The 18,855-nt window shown below is 40.4% G+C and overlaps 1 protein-coding gene across 2 annotated transcripts in view; it reads left to right on the top strand.

Annotated features, from left to right (window-relative positions):
- The window catches only part of CARF (calcium responsive transcription factor), a 2,518,000-nt gene that overhangs the window by 1,936,890 nt on the left and 562,255 nt on the right, over positions 1-18,855 (top strand). For both annotated transcript variants that reach the window (XM_044075092.1, XM_044075091.1), the window contains exon 13: positions 16,277-16,352. In XM_044075092.1, the coding sequence (XP_043931027.1) occupies positions 16,277-16,352 (76 nt within the window). The remainder of the gene's footprint in view (positions 1-16,276; positions 16,353-18,855) is intronic.

The following is an 18,855-nucleotide window of genomic DNA, read 5'->3' as shown; positions in this document are numbered from 1 at the left end:
CTCGTGACACAGAAGGCCAGAATGTCCTCATGCCCTTCTTGTGGTAGAATCTGTTCCTGGGTGGGGTGGCCATGATGCAATATCTTAATGTACTCTTATTGTAAGGACTTTGGAACAATCACTTCAGGACCTTTCATGATGATAACATTGTCTGACAAAATCTCATCTCTGCATGGAAAATAAGGTTGCACTTCTACTGGTAAACAAGATTGCTTTGAAGGCCATCCTCGACTGAGGTTTAGCTTCTGGAGAATTGGTTCTGAAGCTGTGTGAGTTCTGAGCTCATCAAGACATGTGGAAGAAAAATTTCTCACTTCCACGACCTCAAAATCAAGTTGCTCATTGTTATGTTGTTTTGTGGTCTTTCTGGGCAATGTAGATAAAGTGTCAGAAAGATAAAGAAGTTTACCTTTCATGTAAACAAGATTGAAATTGTACTTTTGCAATTTGAGCATCATAGTTTGCAGACTGGCAGGAGCTGTATGCATAGGCTTTCTCAAAATAGTAACTAGAGGTTGGTGGTCAGTTTTGATCCGGATAGGTCGACCGTAAATGTAATGAAACTTAGAACATGAAAATACTGTTGCCAAAAGCTCTTTCTCAGTCTGGGCATATTGCTTCTCAGTCTGGGCAAGAGTTCTCGAAGCATAGGCTACTGGTCTACCCTCTTGAAGAATGACTGCACCTAGACCAAACTTAGAAGCATCACAGGAAAGAGTAACTGGTTTGTGAACATCATAGTAGCTGAGAGTTGGTGGGTTAGCAATTTTCTGTTTCAGGACATCAAATACCTTTGGTGCTGTTCTGACCATGACCAAATTACATCTTTGCAAGTCAACTCTCTTAGCGGTGCTGAAAGTTGGCTTAAATCAGGAATGAACTTGCCTAGATAGTTGACAATGCCAAGAAAACATTGTAGAGCTTGAACATTGTCTGGAGCTGGCATCTCAAGAATTGCTGTTTGCTTAGAAGGATCTGGTTATAAGCCTGAACTGGTAAACAAGTGACCAACATAAATAACTTCTCATAGCCTGAATTTGCACTTCTGAGGATTCAGCTTAAGATTCACTTGACATGCTCTTTCCACAACTTTCTTGAGGTTTCTGTCATGTTCGACTTCACTGTTGCCTCCTACTAGAATATCATCTACAATAATAGCACAGGGGTAGCCAGACAAAATTTGCTCCATCGCACGCTGAAAGACTTCACTGGCAGAATTTATCCCAAATGGCATTCTTAGCAATATGTACCTTTCAAATGGTGTACCGAATTTGGTTAACAATGAAGATTTTCTGTCAAGCAAAATTTGCCAAAGTGAGCTCTTTGCATCTAAGACAAAAAAAACAGTGGCATTTGGCATGAGGGCAGCAACCTCTTCGACTCTGTACTTTGGATGATGAGGCCTTTTTAATGCTTTGTTCAAATTTCTTGGATCAATACATATTCTGATATCATCTGAGCTTTTCTTATGAGCTACTAACACGGAGGATACCCATTTAGTAGATTCTTCTGCTGGATAAATTATTCCTAGCTGCACCATTTTGTCTAGATCAGCTTTGACTCTGTTGTGCATAGCTACTGGAACTTTCCATGCTGGTCTGATAACTGGGCTGATCTCTGGGTCTAACTGCATAGAGTACAAAACTGGTAGTTTGCCTAGTTTGTCTGCAAAAATGTCAACATACTCAAAAAATAGTTTGGGCATAATTTGAGCTGTTGTCATGCAGGCTTACATGGTGGATTTCTTTATTAAATGAAAGCAATCCCATTTTCAAACTGTCTCTGAGGCCTAATAATGACTGCACATGTCTCTTGACTATAAAAAATTTCAAGTCATAGCTATTCCCAGCAGAGTAACATGAAAGGATTACTGAATTTTGAATCTCTTCACCACCATAAGCAACAAGCTTCACACACTTTGTCAAATCAGGTTGTTCTGTAGGTTTTACTCTAGCAAATGTTTCTGTTGACATAACATTGGACCTTGAACCAGTATCTACATTGAGCTCTACTGGACTCCCATTAATCCAAACAGTACAAAAGATCTCATTCTTTGTCCACAAATCTACTGAATTAATGATTTCACCAAGTGCAGACACCATTAACATAAAAAGTAGGGTTGCAGCTTTCTAACTGATCAACTTGCTTCTTGAAATGCCCTCTTTTAATAAAAGAATGTGCCTTATTAGATTTCCTAAACCTTTTGAAATGATTCCACTTATTGCAAGAATTACACTGCTGACCAAAAGCTAAGCATTTTTCTCTTTTTTGTTCATGATTTTCACCACAATTATGACAGTTTGCAAGAGTTGGTTTATAGTTGCTAGTAGAAGGGAGGTAACCATAAACCCTTTTGATTTTGCTGACTCACCTTATGCTTCACTGAGCATGCTCTGGAATTTGCTGGAAAGACTCTGGGGTTTCCCAGGTGCTGTTACAGGACCTTCAGTAGCTGCCATGTGCTTGAGCCTGTTTCTTTTAACCATGTGCTGCATACTATCAACATGAGCTTTGTCACTGTGCCTTCTACAGCCATTCTCATTTGTAAGTATACTTGCGTGCTTTTCTCTAAGCTCATATATCTGACAAATCTCAATGGCCTTATTTAAAGTTAAATCACGGTCTCAAAGCAAAATCTTTCTCAGTGTCATTATTACTACTACAGACAAGCCTGTCCTTTATCAACTCGTCTCTCAAATCACCAAATCTGCACGTTTTAGCCCTGTTTCTCAAGTCAGTTATATATGCTGCAAAAGTTTCACCAGGTTTTTGATACCTTGTGTAAAATGTGACTTTCCATTGTAATATTTGTTTGGGGGTTACACATTTCTCTAAATTTACATTTTAAGCACTCCAGGTCTTCCCTTGTTTCAGCTGGTACCACCATATGGCAGTTTCCCCCTCCCCAGCAAACACAGCAGGTGCATACACAAATGAACACTCTCAATGGCCTCTGAACCAGCTAAATTAAGCAGAGTAAATGTCTTTTCACGTGTGTCTTTGTCAGAAAAATGCAACCTGTATGAAAATATCATATTCCTGCTCACTCTCCAATTTTCTGCAATATTATCAAACACAAGCAGTGTGAGTCTGAGAAGCCCTTCTGCCATGCCCACAGATTATAGTAAAACACAATGCAAAATTGCCTTTGTAATTATGTATCAACACTCACACACACCATGTACTTGTAATAATATTCAAATGCACAATAAGCTCTTCGAAATGCTATACTCTGCAAAATATGCTTTGAAACAACTGTACTTTGCAAAATAACTGCACTGTAATACTGCACACACTTGCAAACACTGCACACTTCGGATACTTTGAATAGCTTTAGTTAATGCATAACAGTAGTATATAGTGAAAATATGGTCATTTTCCCTTTTTTGTACATTTTATGCAGTTCTGATATTGTTTCAAAATTTTCGTAATTATTTTGAAAATTTTAATCAGTATGTCGCGGTATCGGACATTTTGTTTAATAAATTCGTTTTGAGTGTTCTGAATGCTTCGTTTTATATTTGTAGCAAAATAAATCATTTAAGCAAGTTTTAGTACATGAAATTCGTTTCTGACCTGTTCTGCGAGTTGTTTTGAGCAGCAGGGATGATCCACTCCTATACATTCCTCCCAACTTTAACCGGTTGCCTCAAGGCTGTGGCTCTGGATTCCATTCTGATACCATGTCGCTCTTCTTATGTGCATTAGGAAAGACATTGAGGCTTGGGTGTTCATTTAAGTAGTTTATTGTTTACAAATACATCAAGATAGATAGCAGGAATATTAAACTTAAAACAAACTATCTAACTGACTGACTCCATACTTGCATGATCACGCTCTGGCTTCTCACTCCAAATGGCAGTCTTGCTTGCATGTGCTCAGTACTTACATGCATGTGCTGACTCACTGGAAAGCTTCTTAAAGGTATATCACACACACTGATCTACGGTTTGCACCAAATCTGTCAGCTAGCAGGTTGGCACTTTCCACGCATTCAGTGTAAGTGGTTCCATCCACTATAAGTTTGTTACATAGCTGGGACGTAGCTAGAGAATGCCTTATAATTATCCTTAGCTAGGGATGCTAATTTATCCTCATCACTAGCTTTGGAGGACTTTAAAAGATATCTGATTTGTTTGTTCAAGTTGTGAAGGGTATTCTTCCTCTGCTGAGTAGGCTTCCTGCTGCTCTTAGATAACAGTTTTTTTCCTTTTGTTATATAATGTATTTATACTTTAGATCCACCAGGGTGGCTTGTTTTTTTCGGGAGGACGTGGTTTTGATCTAGGCAGGTAAAGCCGAGTCTATGCAGTTGTTTAAGTGGTTGTACAGAGCATGTGTCCTCTGCATATGAGTAATTTCTGGCTGCATTAGCAGGGGGTTTAAAACATTTTATACCAATGCTTAGTAGGCTGTAGTTTGCTTTGGAGAAATTTTTCACTTTTCTTCTCCCTTGGAGGGTATCAGGTCTGATTATTATTTTGAACTAGAAAGATTTATGGTCTGACCTTACTAGGAAGGGTGACACACAGGGGGTAGTGCAGTGACCCCCCCCCCCATGTTGGTGAGTACCAAGTCCAGGACACTTGTGGACTCTTGTAGGAGTACAGACAGATTGTTCCAGGGCATTTGTACTGACAAAGTCCAGGAACCTCAGGGTGAGCATGTTTGTGATCGTGTTTGTTGCTCAATTGATGGAAAGATAGTTCAAGTCTCCAATGACCAATGTGGTTGTGTAATGTGTGAATATAGGAAGTCTAGGTAGGCAGTGTGCTTCTCTTGGTTTGTGGTGGGGGAATCTGTGGCTAGCTATGATTTGGTAAGGTGTTTTATCGATAGTTAGTTAGACCTGGAGTAGGTAAGGAGAGTTGTACTGTTTAACTAGTCTCGAGATGTATTTGGCTTTAATGAAGATGGATACACCTCTATCTTTGGTTCTTTCACGCTCGTTTTGGGGTATGAACGTGTGGAAGGAGTTGCAGTCTTGCACAGCCAGGATGCTTTTTGCAGCCTTGAACCATGTCTCAGTGACAGCACAAATGTCAGCATCTTCCAAGGTGAGGAGTGCTTCCAGGGAGTGCAGTTTCCTGTTTAGGCTCCTAGCATTAAGGAGCATAACCTTGAGTTTGTCTTGAGTGGATTTTTTTACATCAGGAATTTTGTTGTTTTGACATTGTCTCAAAAGGCACTGTGGTGGAAGCAAGCGTCTTTGCCAGTTTCCAAAAGCCTAGAGGAGAAAGCTGAAGAGTATCTCTGGCAAAGCAGCGTAGTCTGTTGACCATGTCTTCCCAGGGTGACAGATACTGGATCCCCCTGGACTGACACCAGAAGGTAAGCCAATTGTTGAAGTCAGTCATTTTCTGTCTGTACTGTGGCATCATCCTGGGTGATAGTTGGATGTTGCTTATGGCTAGGGATATACTTGGCTGAGACACATAATCTGAGAGTTCAGTCATGTCTGTCTTTATATAGTTCTAAGAAGTATGTCTCAAGTCACTCACCCACACATGTACCATGACAGAGTCATAATGGTAGTTGTTGTTGAGTGACTTGAGTATTTGCATGATTTGATGGATCCTGACACCTGACAGGCAGCTATGACCTTCTGCTTGTCCAGCCTGATGAGAGGGTCATCTGTGTGTCTCACTACAGAGTTGCCTATGATCAGGATATTTGGTTTTGGGGTGTTTTGCCTTGGGGGCTTATTTGCTGAGAAACCGGTGTGTGTATTGTGTAGTGGATTCTGTTTGCTTTGTAGTGTGTGTGCAAGTGGTTTGCACTTGGGAGATTTCTGATCTTTTGGTAGGCTTTCATTGAGTACTTCCATGTATGTGGGTTTATGTGTTGTGACCTTGTTTTGTGTGAGACATGATGTGTGTATACTGACAACCTATTTGATTTCTGGTTTGTTTTTACATGAGAAAATTGATTCCAAATTCATAGTGTAATTACATCTCTCACATCTTGTATTTTTTTTTTTTGTTTTAAGAGTAAGTGGTTGTCAGTATACATGAGGCACTTACTACATTACCTCAGGATGCCCATGTCAATCAAGCTGGCAGGAGAAATGGTTGGTAACTGTCCATCCATTATGGCAAGTTTTTACCATAGCTACTTTTGGGGAGTAGGCTAGTTTGACCGGATTGTGTTCTAAGATTAACAAATGGGATTATTCTATTGAAGGTCAGGGGTAAAAAAAAACTATGGCAATGCTTCGCAGTGTGCATCTGAGTTGCCTGCAATGCACCAGGGGAGCTTGGAAGGGTTCCTCTAACAGATGTCTAGTGGAACATTGTCTTTCAAGACATTTGTGTCTGTACAGGGCACAGCTAAACCCCGTTGCGCAGTGTGCAGCTTTGCACAAACACGAGGCTTAATTACAAACAAGAATAAACACTTTTAAGCTATGCTACCAATGGGAAAGCACACAGTGAGCTTTCCTCCAGTAATCTCCAACTCAGATGGGACTCAGACTGCACACTTCTGCCACAAGGGTACAGACAGGGCCCTCCTAATGTAAGATGGCTGGAATAGTGCTCAAGTATTACAATATAGTCTAGATTCAGCAGATCTGAATCTAGCCTATGCTTTGTGCTAGGTACTTAAAGCAACAGAACAGTTTTTTTTAAGGGCAGAAAGTACAGTAAAAATCAGCAAAATGATAAAATACAGTCAGCACAGTGCAAAGCAAACTTCATCACATAGGACAGGGGAGTTTGATACACCCTAATTAACGTTTAACGTCTTCAGCTGACTGCCTAAATTATAAATTTTAATACCTTTTAGGGAAGTTTTTTTTTCTGAGGACGTGCAATAGTTATTACTGGAAAAAAATGAATCTGTTATTTGGAAATAATATAGGAGTAAGTGGAAAAAAATATTCTAGTTGGTACCAGTCCAAGAACCAAGATCCTTTTAAGGCCCATACTTCTTTGATTCTTCACTATTTGTGTGAGATGTCATTCTCTAATTTTTCTTATTATTCTATCAAGATTCATCTCTCAGCCATTTCTGCCTCTCTACACATGGACCCTCACCCCACCCTACCTCTTGTGAAACCTTTTTGAAAAGTGTGTTAATATCAACCCCAATACTAGACAGGTGGCTCATGTTTTAATTTTGTTTTAGAACAACTTATAATTTCTTTTGAACCTGCTCACGGCTGATTTGAAGTGCTTATCTTGGAAAACGGTGTTAGTGCTCTGAATTCTGCGAGAAGAGTATTTTGAGTTGCAAGCTCTTGTGGTGAATTATCCCTGGTTCTTATTTCATAAAGATAGGGAAACTTTATACTTTAGGTCATTTCAGGGCTTACACTAAGCCAGGCTGTTTGTTTCTCTGTTTTCTTTCCAGAGTCTAAAAATAAGGGGGGAAAATTTTTCACACTTTGAATGACTGTAATCTACATAGGCACTATAGTAACAGAACAAAATCCCTCAGGATTACTGATCAGCAGTTTGTATTTTATGAAGTACAAAGAAAGGACAACCACTGTCTAAACAGACAATTTCTAATTGGTTATCCCATGCATAAACTTTCAGTTATTCTCACCATAACTAGTCATATCCAGGCAAAGTTAGGGCCCGCTCCACTAGAGTCCTTGCTACTTCTGTGGCTTATTGGAAAGGGATGTACTCTAGAAACATAATAGAGTTAGCAACTTGGTATTCTGTGTGCACCTTTACCAGTACTAGAAACTAGATTTCGTCTAGAGCGAGGTTTGCTAGGATTATTCTACAAGAGGTCTTGCACTGTGATCCAGCTTTCTCTATTTACTCACGTTTTGATGAAATATTTTTTAAGGCTGCTACAGCAGTGATGTAATGATGAACACAGTATAGTTATGTAAGTAAAGCTTTGCAAAACAGTAGATCACTGATGCAGCTACTACCTCCCTTCTCCCATTTTTACTATTTTTTTTGCCAGGGTATGGGATTTATTATTTTTGTGCTCCTGACTGGCAGGGCTTTAGCTTCCCTCTCTTCTTAGGCAAGAAATATCTGAAGTATTTGGCACCCTAGCCACAGGTTTTGTCTGCATCCCTTGTGCTTACCACTTGCTCGGGTGTGTGGTAGGAACCATAAAGCTTTGGGAAGCTGACCAGATGGGTCCAGTCCTTGGCAATATGTCTCATTTGCTTATGGCTACAGCAGTAATGATATATTCAAAAAAGAACTGTTACGGCAAGTTTACTTATACAACTGTACTTTATTGCTTATATGTTGTCTTTTTACTGTTTTCCTAACACATGTTGTTTTCTTACTAGAATGATGGAGTAATCTTGTTTTTATATGGGAAAGCATTTATTGACACTGTAGGAATAACAGCATGAGAGAGAGGGAGATCACCCTTAAACAGAGGGTGACCGTTGCTTGTAAATCTGGACAAATTACATGTTTAAGTAGAAGCCCATTGTTAAATTTACTGCTGCAGGATTCTGTCTTTCAAAGTTCTGCTGCCACACAGCTGTAAACACTCAATTGGAACTGCATTTTTTATACTGGAAAAAGGAGATTTTATACATGCTGTGAAAAAATCATGTTCCATTCACAGTGAAATTTTATGCTGCATGCATTTATGAATAGACATCATAAAAATGATATGTTTAATATCTAGGGAGAAGTACTCTAAACTAGTAAAGTTTCAGTGCAGAGTTCAACCTCATTGTTTCCCATTTTTTTCATTGATTTGTTTAATCGTTTTCTTTCTGCACTCTTTCATATTTGGCCTTGTAACCTCAATCCCTTGTTCATCTTCCTTTCTGTACTGCCCTAACATATCAGGGAATGGCGTGAATACTAGAAATTTCATCCACAAGCCAGGAGACATAAGAAGATGCAACATGCAGTGACACTAAGAGACACACACCACACACAGTGTTTTTGTGTAAGAAATATTCACACAGGCTTGGGGTTATTCCTTGCCACAGACCTTTACCAGGGATCTATGATCCCCCCTCCCCTTTTCCTTGAGTTCTTTCCTAATCTCCCCCAAAAATTAGAGTTGAGCAACTCAGACTCACTCTTCTCAGCCATTTCCTGTGGTGACTAGCCTCACTAGTTGAACCTAGGTCCCTTGGAGCACAGTCAGGTCTGCATCCTCTTTTGTGCCAGGGAGCTGTCTTCAATTATCATTTTTTTAAATGTGTGTATTTTCTCCAGAAAACATCCCAGTATGGATCATGTTGATGTCCTTCTATTCCTATGTTGCAGTATTCATAACCTTTGGGATTCCCCACCTAGGCGACCTGAACATCCGGCCAGTATACAAAAGACTTTTGCTACTGCATGGTACATGTGACGTTGTGCATAGCAAGGCAGGCAACATAGGCCATAAAGGTGATGTCCCCATGTACCATTCCTCAGAACTTTGCTGTCAGTCTGAACGCCAGCTTCTACCACTCGTCTGATCGCCAAGTGTTTGCTGTTTTCAGATAAGTGCCCCGTTGGGTAAAATTCTTTGTTCTTTTTTGCTGCTGCATGCTTTTGAGGTTGTGTCATCTAGGAAAGGCAAGTGCCGTTGTAGATGTCAGATTCCACACAAAAACAGCCATGATCAGTGTTTGTTTTGTGTAGGGTCCGAACACGATTACAGGTCTTGTGCAATTTACCAGGCATTCATCCCCAAGACTCTTTGTAGTCGTTTGTCGGCTCTGAACATTTACTTCAAGAATCAACATCTGAAAAGGTTAGCTTTTGGTATGGAGGGCACCGCAGGTCTGTCTGGAAGAAGAAGGCCAAAAAGGTCAGGCCTGAATCTTCAGCTGTGCCTCTGGAGTTGGATGTTTTGTTCGAGGCCAGTGAAGGCCGAAGGCCCATTCGATCTCTGGTTCCCATCCTGCAGCAGGTACCATTTCATAAACCATTAAGGAGGGTGCCACTAGCATGTCCGCAGAAGCATCACAAATATCCATTCAGGGAGATAAGAGGGAATCATAGCCTGCTACCTCGGATGTCCCTTGCAGTGCCTTCCAGCTCCTCAATCTCTAGCTATCCCTACGCCTGACACAGTGCCTAGCCGTATGTTGCTATTTCTTCACAACCTAGGGGGATCTTCCTGGTAAGAAGAAATTTAAACAGAAACATGTTTCCTCTTCCAGGATCCTTCTCCAGATTGGCAGAGGTTCTCACACGGAATCCTGAATCCCTTGTTGGCTTTAAATCCATCCTCAGTTTTACCTTCATTGTCTGTTCCTTCCGCCACTCCCAGGAGTTCAGTAGAGGAACAGCAGACCTCTGGAAAAGAAGAAGAAACTTCTTCATCTGATGAATCCTTGATCTATGCATCTCAAATAGTCTTCCCTAAGTCATGCTTCCCCTGAATTAGATTCTAACAGTGGGAATTCTCCTGAGAAAGATTTGTCCTTTGGAGAAACTATTTCTAGGATGAGAGTTTTCTTCAAATGGGAAAGTAGTCAAGTATCAGAAGTTAAAAAGAGATATTATGACCTGCTGCAGAAGGACTGTCCATCTCCTTCAGCCATTCTGCCTGCCTTTTTGGATGCCTTTCTCTCAGTGTCAGTCCAGACTCTCAACCTCCAGCCCCAAAACGGCCTGACAGATTCTATAAGGTCCCTGAGGACAGCATGTTTTTATTTAAATGTCCTCCAGCAGATCCTGCAGTTATTTCTCTTTCTGCAGACAAACCTTCTAGACTTCTTCCCCATACTAATCTGCTCCCTTCTGACAAGTATAGCAAAATGATGGAAAGCTTACGGGGAAAAAAGTATATGACTACTCTATCCTGGCTTTCAGAGCCATTAACTACCAGACCCACATATCAAAATATGTTTTGACCTTGCTTTCCCAAGCTTCTCAGCTGGTATGAGACACTCCTGATGCTCCAGCCAAGGCACCACTTGCCTGTTTATTGTCTACCTCAGCCCAGTTGGTTAGACATTCAATTAAAAGCAATTGTCATGCAGCTGAGGTTTCTGCAAAATCAGCAGCTTCCAGTTCTGTACCTAGGAAATACTTATGGTTGAGACATCAGCTTTTGCCTTATGATATCAAGGCTAAAATTATGGATGTACCAGTGGACAGTGATGCCCTCTTTGTTAATGATGTTGCAGCCCTTTTCAAGTCCCTGCATGACAAAGGGAAAGAGCTTAAGGAAATTAAACACCTCTGTGTGTGTCTCCAGTTTCTAAATACCACATAAATTACCTTTCCAAGACACAATTCTTCAGAAGGAAACAATGCAGTTTCCCTCCTTCCCATAAAAAATGGACCATAGACAGGGATATTCCAGACCCCAGCAATTCCCTGCTCAAAAACCCTCCTTTAAAGACAGGCCAGGTAGTCTGTGACTACCTGGCAGACCTCTCAAACATATCTTTTTCCCAGTGCCTATCTTCTTCTGTTCCCTCTTGAACAAGTATTTCCACCTACAAGTGGGTCCTTTCCATTATCCAAAACAGCTACTACATGGTATGGAAATCTGTCCCTCCCTTCATGGGCATTCCACAACACCCTCAGGATCAGATTCATCAGTTCCCTCAAATCCTAGAGGTCTTGCTAAATCAATGCACTATTCAAGAAATTCCACCACTACAAAAAGGAAGAGGGTCTTACTCAAGAATGTTCCTAGTTCCCAGAAACAGTGGTCCATGGAGACCAGTTCTAGACCGTTCATATTTTAACCTTTTCCTCAAAAGTGCCAACCTTTCATTTGCTCACTCTGCAAACTGTTTTGCTTCTCCTGCTCTCCCAGGCCTTTCTAGTCACACTGGACATCAAGGATGCATCCCTGCGTATCCCCATTCTTCCGCAATACAGGACGTTTGTTTTTATGGTTTTCTGTTACTTCCTCACATTTTCAGTTCTGTGTTTTGCCCTTTGGAGACTCTGTGACACCAAGGGTATTCACAAAATGCTTAGCTCTTGTCATTGTCTTCTGCAGGCTCCAAGGAATACTGATCTATCCTTATTTGGATGACTTGCTAATACAAACAGTACACCCAGACACTCTAAAGGAAAACCTATTCTTCACCATTTCCCTACTCCAAGGCCTGGGGTTCACCATAAACTCCAGCAAGTCTTCTCACAATCCTTTCTAGGATCAGATTTTCCTAGGATACATACTAAGGACAGATTGGATGATGGCTTTCATTCCTCCTCAGAAACTGGAAACTCTGCTGAACTACTTCCACAAGCTACTCCCATTAACCTCCATCTCTGCCAGGGAGTACCTGCGTATATTAGGGTTTATGGCATCACTCATTCCCATGCTACCCCTAGCCAGACTTCACATGCGGAAAATCCAGTGGTTTCTAAAAACACTTTGGAGCCAGCATACCCATCCTCTGGAATTTGTACTCCCCCTTCTCCCATGCATAAAGAGAGAAATTCAGTGGTGGGTTCAACAGATTCAACTGAACCTAGGGCTTCCATTTCAACAGCCAACCCCAGTTCAGGAACTCTATATAGATGCCTCAGACTTAGGGTGGGGAGTAACTCTGGGTCGCTTAAAAGTCCAGGGCCTTTGGTCTCCCTCAATCAAGAAGCAACATATTAGTGTAAAAGAAATTAAGGCTTTGATCCTGATACTCCAAGCCCTTCACTCTTCCCTACTCCCAGGACCTCTGAAGTTATTCACAGACAACACTACAGTTCTGTGGTATGTGAACAAACAGGAAGGCACCAAGTCATACCTGCTTTGTAGATTGGCTCTTCAAGCCTGAGAGATTGCCTCTTAAGCGAAGTTTTCATTGCAAGCAGTTTATATTCCTTCTGCTCAAAATGTGCTGGCAGACACTCTCAGCAGGTCCAAGACACAAGCCCATGAATGGATGCTTCACTGTATCTGGACATTTTCTACCAGTGGGGTACTCCTCAAATAGACCTATTTGCCTCCCCCATGAACAAACAACTTCCAAAGTTTTGTGCCAGAGTTCCAGACCCTCTGGTATTGAAGGTGCGCACCCTATCCTTCTCATGGAAGGGGGTGTTTCTTTATGCATTCCCCCCTTTCCACTCATTCAGAATTCCTACTGAAAATACAGCAGGACAAGCCAAAAATCGTGCTGGTGACTTCTTTTTGGCTAAGACAGGACTGGTCCTCTCTTCTACTGCATTTAGCCAAAGGCAGTCATCACAAGTTACTCCACAGAGTGGAGCTTCTCACACAAGACAAGGGATCACTTATCCATCCACATCTCACCTCCCTGATTCTAACTCTGTGGGTGATAGGCTTTTGATCCCTTTCTGACGCCTTTTTTTCTAAGGACATGCTTGTAGTCCTGGATGAGACCAGGAAACCCAACAGTAGGCAATCCTATTTATCCAAATGGAAGAGGTTCTCCATCTGGTGTCTAAAGAAAGACATAGATCCATTTTCAGTGGATATTCCATTGCTTCCTTCCTATTTGTGTGAGCTACTTAAGGCTGGATTAGCATACTGTTCGGTTAAAGCTCATCTAGCAGCCATTTCAGTATGTCTGCCTTTATCTCCTTTCCTAGCTTCTAGGTGGGAAGTTAATCTCTTCCTCAAAGGCTTCTTTCACATTAGACCTCCTAGGAAATCTGTCCCTCCTCCCTGGGATCTAAATTTTGTCCTGGAAAAGCTCACTCAGGCTCCTTCTGAGCCTGCATCATCAGCTTCCTTAAAATTTTGTACATGGAAAACATTCCTGTTAGTAGCAATCACTTCTGCCAGAACAGTTTCTGAACTCCACGCCCTTATGGCTTACCAACTTTTTCTCATTTTCCACAAGCTCACGGTATCTCTTCATACTAACCCTTCCTTCATGCCCAGGGTGGTTAATGACTTGTCCCTAAACCAATCCATTCATCTGTCCACCTTTTTTCTTAACCCTAAAAACCCTAGTGAAAGAGTCCTTCATTCCTCGGATGTGCACAGACAACTCTTATTTTATCTGGACAAAACCAAGCCTATTAGGAAATCTGAGCAATTGTTTGTTTCCTTCCATCCCAGGGCGCTGGGAAAACCAGTCTCCTAAGAAACTATTTCTACTTAGATTTCTAAGGCAACTTCATCCATTTATGTCTTCCATGGGATGACACACACTACCTCTGTGAAGGCTCACTCCACTAGAGCAGTAGCCTCTTCTGGGGCTTTCTTCAAAGGTATGGACACTGCATCTATTTTGGAAGCTGCCACATGGTCTTCTGTCCATACCGTCACTAAACATTACAAACTAGACACTATCTCCAGGTCCAGAACAGGATTAGCTAGGGTAATCGTGCATGGGTTCATAGAAAACTCCTCTACTCCATCCTCCCTTTCCTTTGCATGAGCTTTGCATGAACCTTAGGGTTCCAGTAACAATCTGGATGCATAGTTCCGCTTGTGTGCCTATTTCAGCTACAGCTTATGACCCAAATTGCTTTGTTGGTTATATTCTAGCTTTTTCTGCATGTCATCGCTTTCACTGGCTATCAAGTCTTGCAGCAGATATGGTTTCCTCCTCCTCCTCCTGATCACCAAGTGGGGAATGCCACTCAGTTTCACGCTTCCTTACCAGCTCACAGACTAAGCTATATCCTTCTGTGATACAGAACTTGTAGGCTGGCTGCAATTTTCATTGTTTTTACCAGCGTTGTAGTATTGCTGTTTTGTTTTCTAAGAACTTCATGATTGTAATCAACATAAATTCTCAGATCTAGGAATGAATGCACTTTTGCAGTTCTAGAATAAAATTTAATGCTGCATTCATTCCAGTTACCTTTCACGTTATACGAGACAAGCTCAGTCTTTGCCTGGAAGTTGGTGCAGAGAATAAGGTTGCGAGCTGTAGTTCCTGTGGTACAGAGTTTGATTCCCTCAGCCCTCATCTACCTCGCTTAACCAGGTATTTCTAACATGTCACCCTTAAAAAGGGACTGTATGTCCAGTGGGCCTACATGGTTAACAAGAATTATTATTATTATTATTACTACTACTATTCAGGATTTTCTTTTCAGCAGTTCATTTGTTTGTAACCAGACATTGTTATCACTTGTTGCTTTACTCCAAAGGCGGTGCACATCATCATTTAGCTTTATCTAATGGTTGTGATCGAGTTAATTTGCTCTAGCTTGATACCGGCAGTACTTCCTCAAAATATCAAAGTGTTGTATTTTGTAAGTCACTGTTTAAGTTGTATAAATGTAGATATCCATTCTAGCATCCAAGACATGTGGTGGTATCCCACAACCCTTGCAATGCTATTTCTTCATTCTCCACACCTTTGTCTTTTGGTTATCATTTCTTTTTGTTACAGAATTGATTTTGCATCCTGGCATTTCTCCCAAAAAGCTGGATCTTGTTCCGTTAGCTCTGGCAACCATATGTCATGGTATCTCGTATATAGCAGTATATTACCTGCATTTGATGGTGATTTAGGGTCTCTTTTTTGGGCACTGGGGGATTATCTTATTTTGTACCCAAAAGTCCACATTTTTAACAAAGAGTATGTGTGGGGTACTTTCAGGTCCATCATGCCCCTCTGTGTTTTCTACTTTCTGACATGCAGCTCACTCCTGCTTCTCTTTTTGTGAAAAGTTTTATTTTTACCCATTCCAAATTTTTTTAGTCCCAGATGAATTAGGGCTATTCACCCATTTTACACCTTAAGATTATTTTATGGCATCCTTGTAGCAGATGCGTGTGCTACCCAGTGCCACATGCCTCATGTTGACTCTCCATTATGGCATATACATTATTATATAACAGTTTCCCTAGTCTAGTGACTATGGATATTTCTGAGTTATAGTTAAGTAGCGAGTTTTTTTAATTATGTTGCTGTTAAACTACAGATGTGTTTGGAAAAAAAAGTTTTGTCTTGAATGAGTGAAGGTAGTGGAAACTGAGCAGCACAAAATCTTGTTTAATTCAGTTTCATTGAAGTGGCATATATGTTGCATAGCTCATGCCCAGCACCTCCTTTTTTCCAGCACCAAGTGTGTGTGTGTGTGTGTGTGTGTGTGTGTGTGTGTGTGTGTGTGTGTGTGTGTGTGTGTGTGTGCGCGCGCCTGCACGCGCGTGAGAGAGATATAGAGCCTAGCACTGTGACTGAACGGTGAACATCTCTAAGATAATACAGAATTATATTGAATGATTTCCAAAAACTAGTGTAGCTATAAGAAAGGATGTTAAGATAATCTACCATTATTCATGCAGAAGGAGCATCTCCACTGCTTGACTTAGTGGACTGTCTTACTGCACAGTGTAGTAAAATCAAGATTATGCCCAAGTTTCCTGATGTGATAAACAGTGAAATTTTACTGACTGATGCACGCAACATGATTTACTCCTCTTTTGTTTATCCTTTCAGCTACAGTGGACTTCGGACAGTGGGAATGTTCTGACAGAATCTCTGACTGTTACCCTTGCATCAGCTCCAGAAGAAGGTATGGCACCACATAACCACTTCTTTGTTGGCACATAAATTAAAGGCAGTACTTTTGTTTGAAAGTGAATTATATTCTTATTAAGAAAGGTAGAATGGATGAGTACCAGTATCAGACAAAATAAGTATCATGTATAAATTGCAGCACATTTCGGTTCTTTAAGTAATCAGCCAAACATATAAAGTTCTGTTTGGAATTATGTAATTTTCTATAGGGACTAGTAGCTGTACTGTGAAACAGCAGTGAACATCTTTCTCTTCCCTTTAATTTACTGAATTGTTATAAAAGAATAAGTAGTCATCTCCAAATTTGTTTCTTTGTCTCTGTTATCTATAGTAACAATTTAACAGTTACATGATATCTAACCATTAAACTTCATGCTGATGCAACAACATGTAGGGGTTAGGGTGGAAAGTGACTAAACTTTCCATACACCTCTTATGGCCATTCAAGTGAATGATTGTAACTTCTATAACAAAGTGTTAATATTTGATATCCTTATACAGAGGCATATTTCAGCACCTTGGCATCTCTGCCTTTTTTGAGAAGCTTAAACAATAAGTGGAATATTTCCTTTCCAGGCTATAGCGCGTTTAAATGTGTTGTACTGTATCGCATTAATCGGTGTCTGATAGAATTATGATCTTATGTGTGAGACGCATCCTGTTGCGGAGATAGCAGACATACTTCACTGTAATTTTCCACTGATATCTATCAAGCCTCACAAGTGTTGTCTTTGGCAGGGCATAATTTAAAGAAAGCAGGCCCCATTTACTGGTCATATTGTGAATAGGCTGGATCATGTGGCAATACTCCTGCTTCTTGCAAAAATGTCCACACTTAATCATAAGAATCATTAATGTCTGAGAGATGAATTAGGTCTCATTTTCATACTGCAAATCTGTATTCAGGGTCCTGGTCATCACTCCAGGAGAACTTTGACTTTCAAGATGACTGCAAATTGAGTAACAGCTTAATTCTAGCTCTTTCAGTGTGAAAACAGAAACTCAGCAGAGAAGGCCAGTGGACGTCTGTGTTTCTCTGTAAATTTCAGTAGCTGGCTAGTGAGTGCAATGCCTGGATGCCAGGGGAAAAAAAAGTACAGAAGACCTTAACTCAATTCACTCCAGAGAAGTTTAGAAAAAGCTGCCCGCTTAATTCCACCATAGGAACAGCAGTGCAGCCTGAGCTCATTTTCAGAAAATCCATTTGTAATACCATACAGAAAACAAATGTTCATAACTCTTTAACTGTAAGAGCTAGACTAAAAATGTAAACGCGAAAGTTGTTCAGCAGACAGTGACCTTTCCAACAGTATAAATGTTGATAGTGCATATCAAAGTCATTATTAAATATTTGGCAAGGAATGTTGATATTGTGCATATTTCTTACCTTTATGGAAAAGCAAAGCACAATATCTTGGTCAATGTACCATGTAGACCCATGCAATTTGTATTTAATTTGTTAGTATGAATGTCAGCTTTAAAATGATACCTTAACCATTACTGTGTGATGCTCCTTTATGAAGATATTCACAGAAATATGATTAATATAATATTTTTCATAATTCATAGGTTCATAGGTTCATACTAGGCTATCTGCCCTAGGGCATTTATAAGCCTAGCCAGAGTATGTTTGGCTTTCGCCACCCATTTTAAATTAATTTTGATATGCCCTTTTTCGAGGTTAGTATACTGTGCCTCTGTCTAACAGTGACACAGAAGTGATACCCGGGGTAAACCTACGATCTCCCATCCACTCATCAAGATTCCTCTTGAAGAGAGTCAATGAGGGACTCTGCCTAACCTGGACTGGGATTTTATTCCAGAGTGAAGGGAGCCTCTGGGTTATGAATCTGTCCCTCCAGCATGTCCTATTTATTTCAGTGCTGAGGTTCTAAAGCATAATATCTCATCACCTGTAACAGACAGAGCCAACATATCAGTGTAGAAGTTGTGCATCTCAATGTCAGCTTCAAAATGATGCATCATATATGTGATCACCATGCTCCGTTGCAAAGATATAGGCATAATAATAAGTATTGGAAATGTATCATTTTCATAATCATACAAGACTAAAACTGATATCTGTACATGTGTACAGTGCACAGACAGTTTTTTACCATGTTGTAAGAAGCAACACTGTCTTCAAAATGAGGTATTACTTGGCACACTGACATGCTCCCTTGCAAAGTTATTTACCAAAATATGAAAAAAAATCATAATTTCCATAACCTAACTCCAAAACAAACTTTGATATCTGCACATGTGTACAACATACAGGCACAATTCGTTTTCCATGCTGGAGCCAGCAATACTCTCTTCACAATGAGGTATTACTTAGCAAATTGCAGTTATTTACCAAAATATGAACAAAATTCATACTTTCCATAACCCAAGTCCTAAACAAACTTTGATATCTATACAACACACAGACATGGTTCTTTTACTATGTTGGAACTATTAATACTCTCTTCAAAATGAGGTATTACTTAGCAAATTCA

Source organism: Protopterus annectens, chromosome 6.part0 (assembly GCF_019279795.1).
Source record: "Protopterus annectens isolate FY-2018-M chromosome 6.part0, PAN1.0, whole genome shotgun sequence".
Lineage (NCBI taxonomy): Eukaryota > Metazoa > Chordata > Ceratodontiformes > Protopteridae > Protopterus > Protopterus annectens.
This window is presented reverse-complemented; position numbering and strand designations above follow the sequence as displayed.